The sequence below is a fragment of the Pseudopodoces humilis genome, chromosome 11 (genome assembly GCF_049639895.1).
Source record: "Pseudopodoces humilis isolate 2021_Gansu_Grassland_sample_001 chromosome 11, ASM4963989v1, whole genome shotgun sequence".
NCBI lineage: Eukaryota > Metazoa > Chordata > Aves > Passeriformes > Paridae > Pseudopodoces > Pseudopodoces humilis.
Window position 1 is genome coordinate 11890961 of NC_142210.1, and position 20164 is coordinate 11911124.

The window sequence follows — 20164 nt, forward strand, 5'->3', positions numbered from 1 at the left end:
GCCTCCAGCACACAGAGGACCATCTCAAACTTTATCTATGGACTGCCTTCAGTGGAAATAGTGGAAGAGCAGATTTTCAGAATAGACCTTACATTCCCACATCTAGGGCTGGAAGCCTAATTTCTGGCTGCCACTCATTAAAACAATCTTTGTCACAAAATTAGTTTTCTAGCAAACATAACTTCCCTTCCTTCTTCCAACTCACTGCAACAGATAACATCTTGAACTTCCCATCGGGTATGTCATTATATTTGTTACTTTCAAATCAGCTTGCAACTATTAATTAAATAACAAATCAGAAAATTACTTCTAAAATTATAAAAGAAGCAAAACCCCCCAGAACACACCCTCATGTGGTTAGTAACTGGTACCAGCACTTGCAAAACATCAAAGGCTTCTAAAAACATAGACTTTCATCAGTGATGCTGCAAGCCTTCATCTAATCTTTCATGATTTCCCATGCAGGAAGATCAAAAGAGAAAGAAGAGAATAGCAGTGTTCCAAAGAAACAGTGCTCTGTGTGAAAAGTATGTGTTTAGCTACAACAAATATAAAATGTAAGTGAGAAATTGTTATTTACATTAGACATATTTTAATAAACATCATCATTAGCTCCCTGTCTTTTCCTATAAGGAACAAAGATTTTTGCAGTTCGAAACCATGTCCAAAGCTCAAGTGATTTCTGGAAGAAAATGAAAAAGAATTAGAAATGTATAAGCCTTCAAAGCAAGAAGATCAATTTATGTTCATTTTTACCTCTGAAAGACATTCTGCATATTTCATTGTTTCTGTCATCTTGTTATAATCCATCCAAAGAGTTTTCAAAGAACATTAAATCCTACAAACAAACAAACTGTGAATTAGATATGGAAGGTACAAAAAATGCAACAATTACTATCAAAAGTGTTACTTGTAGGCTTTTGTTACATAAAGTAATTATATAAATTCAATATAAATCATATAAAGTCAATCACTTTTTATCACTGTCACTGAGAAACCGAAGTTTTGGAGGGGACAATCCAAAAATCTTAACTGTCATTTCTATCCTACTAAAAGCAACATTTCTGAATTGTTGTTGGAATTTTAAAGCAAACACTTTTCAGTGAATAATTTAAATAGTATTGTAATTTTGGGTTATAGTCTCATATGTAAGTATCCAGGTGATTTTGAAACCATTTCATATTAACACAATTATGTTGGCAAAAGAACTACAGAGGAAATATCAATTTCTAATTCTAGAAAACATGCATCAGAACTTCATCCCTAGCACTGAGTATTCTCCTTCTCATATAATTCTTATGGTTATCTTCACAAGAGAATTTTTGTAGAAATTGTCATATGACCTGAAGGTCTTACATACAATACTCAACAGAGTTATTGAATTGGTTTTAAATTGCCATTAGAAACAACATAACTTTTGTTGTTGTTGTTGTTCATACACTTGTTCAAAAACAATAAGGGGTTTGGGGGAGTTTGGTAGGTTTGGCATGTATGTTGAGATTTGATTCTGCCATACAAAATGTTGAACTGCACGTGTAATACTATTTAAATAGTTTCATGGGCAAAAAAAATAAGAACATTAAAAAAAAAAAAAGCAAAAAGAAAGCAGACATAAAAATTAGAAGGTTTTAGTTAATTTCTCTTTTAGGTGTCAGGTTTGGTTTTCCAATGCACTTGCACTTTTGTAGTTGTCAGCCAACAGCAAGGGCCCCTTTGGCCCTGGTCTGACATCTCTGTGGGTCTGCCCCTCCACCTTGCACACTTACAATGAGGAAACAAGCACCAATCATTACTGCCTTGATCCTCACGTCAAGATCTACAGGGACCTGGATCCCAAAGTTGGCGGTGTTGGTGAAGACGTTGTTGACAAATCCAGACCAATACTTGGAAATTTTGCCAATTGTTGTCATCTCATTGAGAGCTTTTACCTGCACAAAGAAAAAACAGGAGCAGACATAAATGTAAACAAATCAAGTGCACACTGATGACATCTCCACAGAATTAATGACTGTGTCCTGACATGCAGAGTATGCTACAGTTGTCAGGTTCTCCTTTTATTCTTATTGCTGCAATGTCCTATTAGTGTCAAATTTCCCTTTACGAGTGGCACGTAAGAAAGGGTCTCAAGTTTGGAAACATCAGCATCTTTAGAGCTGACGAAAAGTGGGAGAAAACAATCTTGAAAGTTTCCGCCAGTTTTTCCTTTCTTTCACAGAGTTTTGAGGTTTTTGCCTCTCTCATGTTTTTTATATTCTCCTAGCCCCACTGCTGTGGGCCACTGTCCCGTCAGGGAACAGGTATGTTCTCAATTATGCAGCCATCTGCATGTTACTCACTGTATACTGATATTTCAGACAATACCCACTGGAGTCTTCCGATTTGGCTAATGAGTTGATAAGCTCATAAACCCCAAAATTCCTTTATGATTCTTAACTAAGGCAAAGCAATTTGTTCACATCAGAAAACTCTGTTCAGGGTTTCTTCACGTATCTCTCTCATCTGAGAAATTTATTCAAAGCAGTAAAACTTTTAAATCATTAACACTTTTATGAAACATACCTCAAAGTCAACATCATCAAAACAGCCACAGGTTGCGTATGGACCAATTATTTTTAGCACATCTTCTTTACTTTGATTCTGTATAGTAAACTTTGGCAGAAAAGGGTCCCAGTTCTGTACAACGTACCCAGCTATTGTACCTGGTGGGGACTGAACTTCTAACTAGAAAACAAAAGAAAACAACAACCAAAAGGTTTTTAGCTGATTTTATATTAATATATAAATATATAATATAAATATTATAATATATTTAATATATTATATATAATATAATATATTAATATATTTTTCTGTGATAGCTCGTTGTTTATATAATGACAAAATATTTATCTACTGAATGTAGTAACATATCATTTTACCAAACATGGAACTGGATATTGCAGAACTCTCTAACAGTGATGTTAAATACAGTGGACAATATGAAGCTAAAAATCTGCACCAGATGCCAAGATCTTACATACAACAAAAGACTATAAAAGCTATAAACTGGGAAAAAAAATGTTATTGTATTCTGTGAGTATCCTACAAGCTTTTTTTAAGCAGATGTACTAGCAAACAACTTTTTCTTTAAAAATCCTCTCAAGGATAAGTTCTGTGAAGGTAAGTGGACGAGCTAACCTGTAAAACATTTTTGTAACACAAGAAAGATGTCTGAATAAAGGAGACTCAAAAAATATGGAGGAAAGATCCGATGCTTTATGGGATCCTCATTTTTCACCCCAAGCAACTTGTGTCCATGTTCTGCAATTTCCAGAGATATATCTGCCTGAAGAGGCAGATCTGGGGAGCGAAGGCTCAGCCTCCTCAGAGGGCAGCTTCCAAGTCACACCCACAGACCACAGTGGCCTCCACGGAGCTTCACCCTCCTGGAGTACAGTGGGTGGTCTCTGCCTGTGCCAGGGCAGCAGTATTTTGGAGTGTCACTTGACTGGAGAGACATCATCAGACACCAAAGCTTTGTGTGGGATGTCAGCAAAGCCAGGTCCCACGGAAGGGAGGAGGCACACAGGGAAAAGAACTCGTTTATCAATAGTTGTGTCTACGGAAAGGCCTCCCCATGGTTCCTGGGCTGAGAGGGGCCTGTGAATTCCTGAATTCCTCCCTGGCACCCTCGAGGAGCTGCACAGCAAGATGCTGGGACAGGGGGCATTTGGGGTTCCCTCACCTCCTGCAGGAAGCAGGGGAAGCAGCAGCTGTTGCACCTCAAGGGTCTGATGACTCGGATCACCTCCCTGCCCGCGTTATCCGCAATCCTGATGGTGAAAGACCTGATGGGCGAGCACAGCTTGCGGTCAAAGCAGCCATTCTCTTCCACTGCAAAGTAAACTCTTTGTCCCAAGTGGTTTTTTATCTCATATTTGCTGGAGGTCTCTGTGCCAAGTATGGCTAATAAAGCAAAAGAAGTAGAACATTAATTTATATGTTTGTTATTACCTTAGTATAATGTTAGTATATATATATATATATATATATATATACAAGCATTTATTCTAAAAGTCTATGAGACAGGTTGTTTAAAAAAATCATTTTCAAGTAGCAACACAAAGAAAATACACGCATATGTGGAAATAATTGTGCCAGGTCTGTATTTGAAGGAATTAATCCAGACTTTGATTTGTTGTACACTAAAGTACATATCACAAAAGAGAATTCAGATCCTGAGTTTTGGTTTGGGCTTTTTCTAGCTTTATCATCTGTGAAAAGTAATACCCTGAGACTGGCCCACTTGAGTGACAAAGCTTCTACCCAGCAGGTCATTCAAGAATCAGGCCAAAACCATTTTGAATGGGAGAAATATATTTTTACAGTGTTTTACTGGCAGAACTTAATACTTGTTCAGTATTTTGAAATTCTGAGAAACTAAGTAATTAGAAAATCTTTTGCTTCATTTCATGTTTTATGACCTTCCTTTCTCTATTTGCTTTGTTTCTCATAGTATGTTAGTTATTGTTAAAGGCAAGAAATTTTTTCCACAGATTGGAAGGATGGTTAAACTTCAATAATCCTGAGAGGGAGGTGTCTGAGAGAGAGAATTTAGGGCTGTTGTAGAGATTACTCACCCCTCAGTGGTTTGCTGCGGAGCAAACAGACAATAAAGTGAGCCTTCCCCACACTATCACTGCATAACAGCCTGGCACAAGGGCAGCAGGAGCATTCACAGTGACTTCAGTGAACTGGGGGCAAGGCTTGGATGCCTTTGGGAGACACCCAAAGAGTGTAGCAGCACTGTTAAAGGGTGACAAGGATTACACCATACCTTCCAGAAGCTCCACTTGCTGATGAATAATTATCTGGTCCAGCTGTTTTAAAAGAATAAACAAGATGGTGGGTCTTGGATAGGTCTGGGGCGGCCAGTGGTCACATGTTTATTTTTATTGCTCATCTCCCTGAAACAAAGATTTCTTTCCTTCCAGAGGTGCACAGACTGAGTGCCTGAAGGATATCTCAAGTCACACTTTGAAATTCTGTCTGAAATTATGGCTGAGGAATGTGACATTAGGCGCTGTAGCCATGTAATTCACCCACGTCTGAAGAAAAATAATCTTCACTGGTGAATGAGGAAGGCAACAGCAACAGAAAGCTGTGTGTGAGAAGCAGAATGCTCTCCTTGCTCCTGTTGCTCCTCTTTGGCAGAGAGGAAGCTCCTCATGCCAAATCCAAGGTTGGTGCTGGGCACCATGGCAGTGCAGGAGTGAATGAGCCTGGGCTCAAGCTCAAAATGTGGCCACATCCCAAAGGACCTTGCTGGAGCAGCATAGCAAGGCAGTCAGGGAATGCCAACAATGGCATACACCAGCTTTAATGCTCTGATCTCAGGAACTCGAGTCCTGCACCCTAAGTCTGGCAAATGGCCATGCCAGGGAAGCAGAATGAGCAAAACAGCAGTGAAACACTCATCTGGCTGAAAATGTCTTCCCCCAGGAGCTGGTTAGAAATGCAGGAGAAAAACTGCTTTGCATGATACCCAGCTTTTCTGTGCTTATCATCCCTCCAACATTATTCTTTCTCGGAGAACAGTTGTTAGCATTATAAAACCGGCAAGACTTAATTTCAGTCTACCTTTCAGTTTTATGTGACTTTTTATGCCTGTTTTATGTGACAGTTTTAGGCTTTACCAATCTCTTTTCCGTAAACTCCTGATGGGCAAACTCTTGGCACAGGGTTTTGCCATTACTCACAGCTGCAGACACAAAGCACACAGTGACCTTCTGAGACCAGCCTCTCACAGCTCTCCAATGCCTGGATATTTTAAAATTGATAAATCTCACCTGATACGTATTCAAACTGTTGCAGCCATTTGTCACTTGTAGTCAGCTCCTGCAACTAGCTCAGGCTGCAAAGCAAAGCTGGTAAAAAGAGGAACTTCTTTATCTCTTTGATTAATCTCTGAAATGTGCATGCCAGTAATTGAAATAATAAAAAATATTTAGACGTAAAAATATTCTCCCAAGAACCTTTGCTGGTTGTTGTTTGGGTCTCATGAGAGAGCTCTTGGAGCTCATGGGAAGGGCTCTGCTGATGGAAAGGGAATAAACAAGTTAAAGATGGTAGAGCTATTTTAATATTTTAGTACTTATTTTAATATGGATTTCTTTGCCCCATGTAGAATTTACAGGGAAAAGAAAATTAATGAGCCTGACTTGTTAAAAGCTTTGAGTTATTTTGATTGGTTTACTCTGCACAATGTATAAACAATATTGAGACAACACAGCAGTACCCCTTGTTATTCTTGTTCTGCCTTTCACTGGTTTCTGCAGAGCAGTTATTCTGATGCATTTTTTTGGGAACACTTGTGGACTGAGGGAATTCCTCACTTGCATTTGAAAGTACCTAAAGCCCTTTGGCTTAACAAGGGTCTGATCCCCTTGAGCTCAGATACGTTAAAATTCCTTATACACAGCTAATTCTCAGTATTCAGTTCTGTGGGCATCAAATTTACACCTGATCAGTCTAACCAAGTCTAAATGAAGAAGCTTTTTGTAAAAGTAGTTAACCTCTAGTGGTGGCACAACAGGCAGCTGAAGTACTCAGAAAATTCTTCTCCAAGGTTTCACCCATCTATTCCTGCTGTGGAAAAGGTTCATTTGAATTTTGTTATGGACACTGAACTACTCCCTGAGCTATGACTGTAAACTGGAAGATAGTAATGAGATTTTGATAAGTTTTTTTGTAGGAAGTTATTTAAAGAGTGATAGTTATAGAAATTTGGCTGTGTTTGCTGAGGCAGAAGCAGATTTTTGCCCTTTCTGGTGCACCTCAAACAGCTGACTGGAATAGTTCCTTCACCTGAACTCACTCTGGGTGTGGATCTGCAGAGTGAAATGTTGCTGGCTGGCCTTTACCTACAGGGCACACATTTCCCTTCCCTCTCATCCAATCCTTGGGCTTCTATTTAGAATAAGATTGTAAGGATCTCTCTGAGACTGGCTAAATTTAGATCCTTGTACCAAACATGTCATGGTCTTATTGAGAAATACATTCAGCTTTCTCAAATCTATCCAGTTATCTTGCCCACTCCTGCTGGAGAATATAATTTCTATTTGTTAATCTCTATTTATTCACAACCACTCTCTATATAATCTTTCTTCCAGTAATGTAATTCTATAAATTAAATGTTTCTTTCCCACAATTCACTCTCTTAGGCACTCAGTATGGTTGCCTCTCTGATAGTGTTGTTTTTAGTCTATAGATAAAAGAGATGGAGTCTCATTTTAAAGGAAGTTCTCTATTCCCCATGCACTTCCAGTAGCACCTCTTTGTGCCTGTTTCAGTCTGGACCCACCTTTCCCCAATGCACTCAGCACCAGAATGACACACAGTCTTCTAGAAATCTTCCCAGTGGCATAAATAAGTCCAAGTTCTGCTAGAAACATCTTCATTCAAGCATTTAATTACGTGAAAATCTCTTAGTCCATGAGGATAAATCCCAAGGGATTACCCTAGCAGCTGTGAATCCCACATGCATTCTGCAGGCAGCCCTCTCCCACTGGTGGAACCTCGATATGCTCCCAGCTATCCTGAATGAGCCCCTTTCCTTCGCCACACAGCCGGCAAGGCTTCAGCATCACACGCTGAAACGTTCTGCAGCGCATGGAAACTCGAGCCGTGGTACATGCCAACAATCAGCATGGCACACATGCTTCCCACAGACTAGAGAAAATTGAGAACAATTAGCAAGGACTGCAGCACAGACCAAGAATAAGCATGAATGAGGTCCTCAGCTCCAGTTGTAGCTCTGAGAATGACCTGATCTTTTGTCTTAATGTCAGTTGCAAAGCTTCTATAAAATGGAGTGATAGTATTTGCTTGTCTACATTGTCTGGGTAAATCTGAGCTGTAATTCATGTTCATACAGGAGCCTGAATATGTAACCTGCCAAGTACTTACTATCACAATCACTTTTAGACTAAAAATGTAGCAAAAGCAAATGCTCGTGTAATTGACAACACATATCATTTTGTGCTCAGGCATCTTGAAATGAAAATCATCACTCCACATGAAAGACTTTTTCTGAAGAGTTTTCCCATTTCATTAGCTTAGCTCCAAATATAAAATACATTCAATTTCTGCTTCTATACAAAACTAGCAGAAATGTGTAAGCAGAATTTATATACATATTAATGTATATAATACACATGTTGAGTGAAGTAAACATTTCCCAGCATCACCAAAATGCAAACACAGTAGTGATGTATCAGAATCCTGATCTGACTATGCTGGGGCCTGATTTTGTCCCTGCCCATACCAGGCAGGCCGTGTGACACTTTACTCAGCATGTAAGAGTGGCACAATCCAGCCACATGCAAAATGCAATCCTCAGTCAGTGTCAAAGCAACAGCAGGGAGTGACTCTCCTGGTACAAAGTTCAGGAAAAGGTGAAACTTCTGGAGCAGAGCTGCAGACCATCAGTGCTCTGAGCTCCAGGAGCTGAGAAGTTTCACAGAGAAAAGGTACAGCCACATGCTTAGCAGTATGATGGAGAAGACTTAAGCATTCATTTTTCTTCCCCACCTATGACCTACTTCTCTGCCTCCATTTTCAAGCATTTTCCTATCTCAGGCATTAGCACTTCCCCAAACAGAGTTAATGCAAGTTTGTAGCCACTCAGACTTATGCTCATCTAATTTCTATAAAATGACTGGAAGAAATGAAGAAAAATCTTCTTTGTCCTATGTCCCTTATTTCATAGTAATATCAAACAACAAAAAAGCCTCTCCATCTCAACCTATCCCTCCTCCAAGGGGAAAAAAACAAACAAACCTATCCTCCAGGGTATCAAAGCAACAAAAAGGAAAACATAATGATTCTAACTTTCAGAAAGATTCAGGACCTGGTTCAGGTACTCCAGACCGGGTGGCAAATTATGAGAGTGTGATGTTTGCTTCCAGAGACTTGTTGGTTCAACAGGCGTTTGTTGCTGAGGATTGTCGGAAGAACCAGGGAGGTAATCCTTAAAGACTGGGTTGGTTTGTCCCTGAGATTCTGCAGAAAGAAAGAAAAAAAGGCCAGAAACACCAGGACCAAGGAGCTTCTTGGATCAAAGCTGGAACAATAACATCATTCTGCATGTGACTGTATTAGTACTTTAGGTCAGGAGTGAGGACCCAAAAGGAATCCCCTGATTGTCCCACACATCAAGCCCTCTGATTATAAAGCTGCCTTAGAATATCCAAAGAGGAATCACTGCATATGAAGTTAAATCAGGAGATGTGGTCTTGGAGGGCACTTAATCTGCTCTGACAGCTGATGAACACAGAGCCTGTGTGGCAAGGCCGGAGCTGGCCTGGACTCACACACACAGGGTGGCCAGAAGCCCCTCAGCACAGGTTGCCCAGCCCTGCTCCCCCTGAGCTGCCCTGTGTGCCCTGAGCTGCTGAGAGCTGGCTCCCAGCAAGATAATTTCCAGCATCCTGAAGGCACCCATAATTTCTCTTAATTAGAGATAACCTTTCCAGGGATCTCAGATTCCCCAAGCTGGATTTTACAACCCTGATATCAAAGTCTACATAGCCTCTTATAGTGTATTATTCATTATTATCTTAATGAATAGATCAGATATCATTATGCTGTGTTTTCTGATTTTCTATTCCAAAGCCCTTAAGGGCACAGTGATGGTGACCTTGACCAGGGCTGTGAAGGTAATGAGAGTATTTACTGCCACAGGCATCTGTACACCCACACACCTCCACAGGCACTGGCACCATCTCCCACAGCACAGTGACCACCTAAACCACTGGATTTCCAAAAAACTCCTGCTAGTTTTTCCAGGTTCATTGTTCCTCAGCCTGCAGCAACACTGGTTCTGCAGGAACCAGGAGAAGCAAACTGAAGCTCTCCCCATATTAATGGCAAATCCTTGTATTGAACTGAGCCCCTGTGATCTGGCAGGAAAGCAGTCCCCAAACTGATCATTTTTATCTCATGTGTGACAATATGTAGACACAATGGGGTTTGAGGTCCAGAAGGAATTTTGGGTCTAAGTCTCTGAATCTCTCTTTTGCTGCTGTGGGTTTAAATGAGATCCTTTAGTATTATTTGAACTCACTGTAAAAGATTAATCATTCAATCATATTTTGATCTTAATTTGTCTTTGCAGCCACTGCTTTCTTTCAAAGTCTGAGGCCACAGGAAGAAGTAACCCCTTTGAATTTGTTGCTGGCTTTAAAAATGTATAACTGGGTAATAAATATTTTATATGCTCTTCTGCATCATTTTACCTCACAGGATTCTGTTACTGCCGTAACTCTTGTTGTTACATGAAATGCCATGAAGTAGCCCAGTGTTAGCGTTATTCTTGAATAATAAAGAGAAAAAACGACAACAAATTGCAGTTCTACCTGTCAAATTTTAAGCTATACAAAAATCAAACAGTAAATACATTAAATATTAATGACAATTTGAGATAGTCTGACACTGTCTATTTTAGTGTATGGTTCCCATTTCATTACTGGTATGGAAAACCTTAAAGTTACTGTATGATACAGTGAGTATTCTGTACAAACATAATTTGTAGAGTTGCATGTTCCTAAAAGAGGTGTATTGTCAAGTTTCTTCATATGAAAAACCATATTCCACACCATTACTATTAACTGTTTCTCCTAACTGATATACATCAAAAATGTGCAAAACCAGATTTCTCTTATATGGCTAAAGCTAAACAAGACTTATAAAAAAACCCTATATTACAAAAGTATAACAATGCTGTAAAACCTGCATGCTCTTGTGTACCTTTAAGTGCCCTAATGCAGAATCTCTTGAGTGTTTTGAGGGCAAGAAAGAGGGATAAGCATTTGGCAAGCCTAGACAGAAATTGCTGAAACTCCCTGGGCCAACACATGCCCCTGCACATGCCAACAGAATGATCTCCATGGAGTTGCAGTCATGTTAAGGGAAAAAGAGATTTGTATCCTTCTGCTTAGTTTAAGCATTTGAAAACCTGGAGAAAATTAATTGAGAAGGCTGGTTAGATCAGATACTGTGTGTTTACCTATTGCCCTGAGTATTCAACTGACTACAGCTAAAGTCAGTACATGACACAGACACATCCAGATAAGAGTAATCTGATTAAATTCAGTTATTCTTCAGTTATTACTCTTTGTATGAGGTTATCAGGATTCTGGCCAGTTTTGAATGTGAAAAGCATTTGCTGACGTAGTATTTTCAAAGCGAAATAGGGAGGAAGTGTGCAGTAGTGGTACCCTTGGCTCAGTACCCACCCTTCCCAGGCATTCTGTACTGACAGGTTTAAACACAAAGACACAAACACTAAATTTTCCGACTGAATGCAGAGGCTAACATTTTATAACCTATTTTATTCAAATAACATCATAGTATAGATTTTAGTCTCCTTAGGAGCCTCTTGGATACTGAAAAATTAAAGACAAAACAACTATGCTTTGACTGATGTGGTTTTAGCCTGAGACACTCATTTCATCAGACTGCTGATTGCTGGAAACACACAAGACTGTAGTTTTCTGTAAACACGATCTAAAAATACAGACTACAGATGCACTTACCTTGAGAGGCCATGAAGCTTCCTGAGTTACTTCTTCAAAGGGAGCCGGGTTAAAAGAAAAGGCTTCTCTTGTTGCAGCAAATAAAAAAAGGCGCACAGCATGCACAAAACTTCAGAAGGTGTCTGTCTCCTCGGCAGCAGCTCGCAGCGCTCGGGCGGAGCGGCGCGGTGCTGGCGGAGCGGGGCGCTGCGCTGGCTCGGCCGGGAGGCTGCGGGAGCGGCAACAGCGACCCGTGCGACCCTCGGAAAGGGGGAAAAGAGTTCAGACAGCGCGGAGAGACAAAGCTGCAGTGTACCCACTGGTTAAACGAACACATTAGACCTAAAACCCTGCTTTATAATGCCTGTGTTTACTCTGAGAATACCAAGATTTTATGTTTTTAGTTCAGTGTTTGTGTTTCCACTTCTTCAGGCTATCCAATAAAGACAGAGGAGCTAATGAAGTTGTGGATGGCCCTTCCCTAGAAGTGCATCAAGCCGGGCTGGATAGAGCTCTGAGACCCCTGGTCTAGGGAAAGGCGTGCCTGTCCAAGTCAGGGGGTTTGGAACTAGACCATCTTTAAGGTCCCTTCCAACCCAGGCCATTTTATGATTCTGTGATTTCCCCACAGATGACCCCAGTCAGCATTTTCCATGCACAAAGCAGGAAAAGCTGCCTTGGATTTCTCACTGTATTCCATCCATGTAACATCAGCCAGAGGATGTCCTCCAAGGGATGTCATGCCCCCCAGTCCCAGAAAATCATCCTGTACATTCCCCCACCATCCTGCCCCCAACACTCACACCCACACAGAGTTCTGCTGATCTCTGTGAGGTGTTTGAACTGGATTTGGAGAACTGAAACAGTCTGGCCATGCTTTGCCTTGGACAAGCACTGTCCAAAATCATGACATATATAATATATAAACCCCCATTGTACTGTGAGGAAAAGTCGAGAAGAAAGGATAGGAACCTTGACTTACCAGCTCATACTCCTGCCTTGAATGCCCAAGTTGCTGTGGAAATCATCAGGCAGATGTGATCTGCAGACAGCTGTGATGCATGGCTGCAAGAATGGCACAGCCTATGCACAGAGCTTGGCAGAGCAGAGGGAGGTGCTGGGGAACATTTTCTATCCTCTTTGCTACTGCAAGTTCCACTGGTTTGAATCTGTCTGAGGTATGGTTGAACAGATTAAATTCCAGAGTTTACAGCTCAGGAAGATGTTGAAGAGGATTGTCTAAAGGAAGAATACAGAAAACCCATCCCAAAAAATCCCCAAATTATATGGAAGATGATTTTTATAGACTACAGTAGCAAATGCAAGAGCCTCAGGTCTACTTATGGATTTGGCTATGTGAAATTTCCCAGGAGTTTGTCATTGCCTGCTTGAGAACTCCCTGGGTGTGGTGACAAGCAAAGGCCAGCCCACGAGCCAACCTGTGCTCAACCTGGAAACAACCAGAGAAGTGACAGAGACAAAAATTTTGGTGAGTGAAAAATGGGTACTAAACAAATCCTTTTGGATTAGGAGGAAGTTTGACATAACCAGAAATAAATTTTAAGAATGACCAAAAGTTTTTGCTTCCTTTCTCCCAGTCAAGTCTCTTTCTACCTGTCAGAGTCTCAGCACTAAAATAGAGTTCACTGCCTTCCTCAGCATGAATAAGCTGGGCATCTGCAACACATTCACATCTATTAAAAAAAATAAATAAATAAAAAAGGAAAAAAGAAAAAAAATTAATTTGAGTCTATATACATATATTCCTGCTACCTCTAAAATATTCTTGCTCCATCCCATGCTGTAAAGCTGATAAAAATTGATGGGCAAATCCTTAGAAGGCACAAATTAGCATGGATCCATCAAAATCAATGAGCCTATCCAAATCAGGGCAAGCAGTGCTTGGCTGGAGGAGTTTATACATCTAAGACCTTCCTTTTTTCTTTAAAGAAAAACTGCATCTTTTCTATAACTATCACTTCCACAAAGGCGCAGAGATCCATCCCCGCTGAGCTGATGTACAAGCACCACTGCAGTTAATGGTGATTACATAAATTACTGCAGCCTGTAGGAAACGTATCCATTGACGAAGACATCCATGTCCTCAGCACAGATACAGAACACGAATTTTCCTCCAGAAAGCATGTAGTAATAGTCAACCAGGTGGATGAAGAGAGCTCAGCATAGGTGCCATTTCTCTGAAGCCTAATCACTCTTCTATTTTCTATAGGCACCACAGCAGGAGTATGGCAATGGTTTCACAAAAAAACACCTTCACAAGAGAAAAACTGGAGACAGTAACAAATTTTGAAGTACTAGGAAAGGCTGTTTGATTTCTCATCCTGCTCCCTGCTGTTCAGAAAACCTCTCTGTGAACCTGGTTTGAGGTATTTGTCCTTGTACTCAGAAGGAGAAGATGGCACTCCCCTTTCCCCACTGTACCACAATCAGCTTCTCCAGGTAAGAAGAAACTGCTTTTCCCCTTGTCCCCACAATCTCCACAAGTTCAGGCAAGAGATCTCAGTCACTCCCCACTTGCCCTTCCTGAGCTCCAGGCATCCAGGGATGCCCTGTGCCATCCAGCAGCAGGCTAAGAGCAGCACACAGGCATCAGGAAATGCACCTGAGCATCACCAGGCAGAGCCAGAGCTTCCCTGCTGCTGAGAGGGGTCATCACCAATCACCGTTTGCATCCTAAATTTCCTTTCCTCGAAATATCAGTTGTGACCAGCATTAAAATTCATTGTTATTGCTATTTTTTAATAGGAAATATTATAGCCCTCTTTCTTCCTTTTCTTGTTTTCCCTTTAGCACAGGGAGAAATGCTGAGTGTGATCATAACCATCAGACTGTGACCCTGTGCAATTACAAGCCCCAAGTTACATTATTTCCCCCAGCATTGCTTCCTGCACTAGAGAAATAAAAAACCAAACAATTTCTTAAATCAGCCTGTATCGAGTAGGGTTCTCACCTTGACCTTTTGTTTGTGAGGCGTCTTGCTTCAGCTGGTGGCTCCAGGAGCTCCTCCCCTGCAAGCAGGTCTGCAACGAGGCTGGAATTCCGCAGGCAGGTCCCGGTGCCGGCAGCGCCAGGAACGCGCTCGCTGCGGAGCTGCCCGCTGGCACTGCCAGGGAGCTGCTGCACAAGGTGTCTGTCCTGCACCAATTAACAGCAAAACCTTTAAAATAACAGCTCTCCAGCAACCTGATCTTTATTTTGCATTTAACTCCACCGGGAGAAATGGGATCAAAATAGCAACCTTAAAGTGATTGTGTAAGGAAGGAAACCTTTTAAGTGTTTGTGTTTAGAGACGGCACATGGTACAGAATACGTGTCAGAAGTTTTAATGCTACCCCTAGCAAGTATTGATGTGGATCAGAAACTAAATATAGATGTCAGCAAAATACAACAATCCACTGGAAATTCATAAAGCAGCTTCTACACCAAATCTTGACACAGGAAAAAAAGGCTTTGGCATGGGGTTTGTCTGTTTGGAGGGCTTTAGGAAAGCACGTGCGTTTGGTTTTTGGTTTTGTCAGGCTTTTTTTTTTTTTTGGAAGTAGATTTCTGTTGCACTGAGTTTTTAGTTTTTTTTAATAATGTCTAAAATCTTGTTCTTATGAAAATACAGCCTTCCAGGGGCTATGGGCACTGTCACTAAGCTCATGTATGTCCTGGTTTCCTACCAGCTCTGAAACAGCTGCATGAAGCAATTAGTCCAGAAAACTGAATTCATCCCCAGACCCAAATGTTTCAATTTTAATCACATTAAGCAGGTTTTAGAATAAGAGTAGAGGAAGTGTGGCCATCAAGAGACTGATTTATGTAATCAAACCATGTGATTTAAGCAAAAAATAAGGCCAGAAAGGAGTAGCATAAAAGACCTGAATACGTCTTGCACCAAAACCTGTATCAAAACTCACTACAGGTCATGAAGAAATTTTCAAACTGATCTCTCGCTTCTGATTGATTTTGTTCTAAATAATGAACACTCTGAAGGAATCTTTTTACATCTATCCTGAAGGTGAATCTATCCTGAAGATCTGTTCTGCTCCAGATAAATATCCTTTAATATTAATTGGGTTTGAGTGTGAGAAGGAATAACTTTCCCTGTGGTAGGAGCACACTGGAGGTACACAGCTTAGTTGACTTTACTGTACGTTGGAAACAAAGGTATTTTAGGATACTTTTCTGCTTACTTTAGTAAACTGTCATTAATCTATTTCAAGAAACTGACATTAATTTCACTTGTTATTATTTTTATTTTTGCCTGAACCCATCTGCCAAGTCCAAATGAAATTCACAAAACATCTCAAATTCTGTCTGCTGATTAAACACGGACTGAACAGTAACAGAACTGCATCTTGCCTGTCCTTACATGTAACCAATGCTTCTGAACATTTTACAGGCTGAAAGCAAACAGAAGACATTCTTCCTGGGAAGTCAGGAGGTTTCACAGGACTAACAAAACTGCAACTGTTCAGCAGTCCCTAACAATTAGATTTAGTGCTTGTCTCTAACTAAATTTTACACATTTAAGCCTATGACAAAATGAGATGAAGTGCTCAGTACACACTGGTATATTAATAAGATTATTTCTGTCTTCTAGTACATTGAATGACAGAAGTCTTGGATACAAATTGCAATTAACACTCTTGGTGATGAAGAAGAACTTCTTTGCTGGCCTTGAAAACTCATCAAGCAAAATTAGAAAAATTGTGCTTTGCTGTAGAAGAAAAACTAGTACTTCTCTCACACTTACCCCTCCTATTCCCTTTTTCTTCTCTGAAACGTCTGAATTGGAAGCAAGACTATTGAAAAGCCAGATTATCAGAAAACATTGAGGATATGTCAGGTGCTTTTCTTTCACTTTGAAACTGAGGCTGGCACCGACTGTCACGTCAGCAGTGTGAGCCCCGGCCAAGGCAGGTCCAGGTGGGATGTGGTCAGCCCAAGCTCTTCCCAAGAGCACAGCAGCAGCGAACGCACACAAAGAGGAGACACCCAGGACTCACCGTGCTCAGGGGCTCTGGGCTTTGCCTCAGCCAAACACCACTGGCAGCTTTTGGTGTGCCCCTGGAGCAGCCTTTGGTCCCACCAGCAGGAATCAGTCCGCACACTCCAGGATGGAGCCAAAACTACTCTCAAGCACAGCAAGTGAGGATGACCAGGAGACTCCCCTAAAACGCTCTCTATGACCTAAATCACCAACATGGACATACCCAGCCCACCACAGGATCTGCTGTCACATACCACCTTCCCTCCATCACACACATCCCACTGAAGGTGCAATATGTTTTTAGCAGTCATTACAATACCTGCCCAAAGTTTTTCTAGTTCCATCTCTGGAAATATAAGCCAATGTTACCGTGTGACTCCAGCAGGCTGCTGGAGTGACTGTTTACAAGTTACACAGAGCAGCTCAGACCTGGTGATCCAAAGGTGAACAGTTTTGTGCTTGTTTAGAGCACATGAGGGGATCAGTCCTGACACCCACATGAAGGCCACATTTCAAAATTCTTGGAAATCCAAGCTATTCCAAGATTATTTGTTGATCTTCTCCACATTTTCAGAAAGTCACCATTAAATATTCTGATTCTAAATTCAAACTAAATAAAGCAAATTTTTAACTTTTCAAGGGAAGGAAAAGAAAAGAAATAGATAAGACATCCATAAGATTTAATGGCATAATGGTAACTCTATTAGAACAGCAAAATTAATTTCAGTTTCCCTGAGGTATCCTATTTTAATTAACAAATCCATGATCCTGCTCTATTAATTATCATACTGAAAGAATAATAAGTTTTAGATGAGCTTAGTTCTGATAAAGCTTTTCATCCCCTAAAAAATAATAAAAGGAATTAAGAATCTCAATCCAATTTGTTTTCTACATTTAGTATCAATGTTTTGAAATTCTACCCAATAGTACAGCACAACTATTAGTATTTCCTTTTAATTTCAAAATGTTTTTGTTTTGTATTTACTGCATTTAAGACATTCTACCTATTGAAGAGGTGGTAGTAGCTCACTAAGAAAAGTAATCCTTGCAGGATTCCAGGTAATTTTATTTTTAATATTATTTCCTGCTGATAACCAATAGGAAAAACACATGGAATTTATTATAATCCTTATCTATTGTGGATTTTCCAGAAAAACCATATAGTAACAGTTATCCATTATCATCCCAGCTGGGTCAGATATAATCCTGGAAACTTATGTGGGACACCAAGCTACACAGCAGGTGTTTTTTGCCTCAGTTTGCCTGGCTGCTGGTCATGGAGTAGCCACTTTACTGCTGGTCCAATTGCTCGTTTTTGTAGACATGTTCATGCATTAGTCTGCTAAAACAGATCTGGAAATCCGATTTTTTTTTTTTCCTTGTTTTATATGTATCTCTTCCTGTATCACAGGTCAATCACTGGCAAAAAAAAAAAAAAACAAAAAACCAACCAAAACCACAAGATTTTCTATTTGTTTTGGATCCCCAAAGCAACAAATTTACTTTTGATTCCTGCAAAGCACTTTGCAGATTTCCTGTTATACGAAGTAAAAGAGGAAAATGTTAGCAAATCACCAATGGCTTAGGTAAGCAAAATGGCAAAGGAGAAAACTCATGCATACATGAAAATGTAGAGATGCTCAGAACTGCAGAACTGCTTGTCCTGCAAAGACAGAATGCTTCTTTGACCTAGCACCATCTGTAAACCAAACAAGAGCAAAAATGAACACTAGGAGGTTGTGTGTGCACAATTTTTCTAATTAGTATGTCTTGACAGCATTTTGCTTACGTATTTCAAACTCCCAGGTTGAATATTTTCAATGCTTTACTGCCCTACAGAAGCCAAAACAGTTCCTGTGTAACAGAGAGACAATTACCATGAACAGAGTTTGTTGAAAGAGTTGAACTTAAAAATATATGTTGTAATGGAAAAGCCACGTGAACTTCCCTAACACTCCTGCCAGCCCCACGGCTGCAGAGCTCCTCTCTCTCCAGCAACCACAGAGAGGGGAATGGCAGGAGCTGCTTTATTCATGTAACAAGATGCTCTGGTAGGAAGTTGGCCCTGCTGTCTCCCCATCTCAGCTCCCTCAGGATTGAGCTGTTCCGTTGTGTGTCCCCTGAGATCCCAGAGTGACACCCTGCTGCTACCCTGCCTCTGATGCGTGCAGGAAAATGACAGATACTGTCTCAGAGATTGTCTCTAAAGACTTTAAGACCATGGACAGTTCATTGTCATAGGCAACAACTTCTTGCAAGGCTGTCTAAATACCTCAGCTTTGTTTGCTTTATTTTTATTTTCATCTCCTTTTCATCTCCATGTGGTCCATCGAGGAAGCCTAATTAGCTTGTCCCTCTCATATCTTTGTTTTTTTCTCCAGGCACCTAATGGCAATTATTGTCTGTGTTTATTTCCTACTTTTTATGTTAAAGAAGGATGATTGTCAGCAAAACGATTAGCATGCCTCATCATCTCTTTATTATGTGTCTTTCCGAAAAGTTTTGTAATGTGTAATTAGTTTATGCAGAAAAATAAAGAAGTTTAGAGAAATTTTCCCCTCCACACAAGAAAACAGGGCAGTGCTTTCAGAGATTCATTGCTCTAAAAATTTATCTTCTCAGAAGAATCTGAATCACGAAAGACTGAGACCACAAAAGCAGGGAATATCCTTATTTCCTATTTTATGTTTTTTTAATTAGGGTTTCAACATCTCAGGATTGAAATTTTGGCATAGTGGGGATTGGCACAGATAGATTTTTTTTTTTAAATAATTTTTCATTAATAGGAGTACTAAATTAATGTTTAATAATAGACTAAATAACAACTTAATTAGCCTGGGCTTGCCACCTCTCATACTTACTGTGTATCAGGTAATACCAGATACAGAACTCCAAGTTCCAGATTTGTTCAAAAGAATGAGAAGTTAAATGAAGAATCCCCCTCCTGCTAAATACAAACACACCATTTTTATGTGGTAATTACACTATTTTACTCTAATACTTACAGTTTGAATACAGTAGAAAGACAGGGAGAGACTTAGCATGCCAAAAAGAGAAAATGTATTAATTATAGCAGCAAGAAATGAGAATAATGAAATATTGGAGGAAATCCTACTCTTGTTTATTCCAGCATAATAGTTTGTTCTGGTGACTGGTATGTGAATGTAGCTTCTATATATGTGTATGTATATGTATGTATGTATGTGTGTATATATATATATACATATGTGTGTGTATGTGTATATATATATATATATGTATATATATATTAATGTGTGTGTGTGTGTATACAGAACTATACATTACATTTTATGGACTCCAACATTTGGTTAATGGTTACTAAATCTGGCATTTACAGAGACATTAGGAAAGACGGTATTTATTTGCAATGTTATTTCCCTCAGAGTGAAACATGGAATCCATACAGCTGTACAATGAAGATAATTAGAATTGCCAGAAATGAAGGCCTCCTGGGAAAAAAAAGTATCAATAGCATAGTTTAACTACATGAACCATAATTGCATTATTAGCTCTGCTGTGCTTTGCCACAGGAAAGCTAATGACATGATTCTGAAGGAGCTTTATAGATTATGGAAAACTATATAACCTC

The 20164-nt window shown here is 40.0% G+C and overlaps 1 protein-coding gene across 1 annotated transcript; it reads right to left on the bottom strand.

Moving 5' to 3' along the window:
* Positions 1-611: 611 nt before the first annotated feature.
* LOC102103206 (phospholipid scramblase family member 5) lies at positions 612-11589 on the bottom strand. Its single transcript, XM_014256129.2, has 8 exons — positions 11577-11589; positions 8891-9042; positions 4817-4859; positions 3725-3945; positions 2560-2721; positions 1767-1928; positions 757-838; positions 612-682 (listed from the first exon to the last, which is right to left on the bottom strand). Exons 1-7 carry the CDS (start codon positions 11587-11589, stop codon positions 800-802), a joined length of 792 nt encoding a protein of 263 aa, XP_014111604.1. The 3' UTR covers positions 612-682; positions 757-799.
* Positions 11590-20164: the final 8575 nt, after the last annotated feature.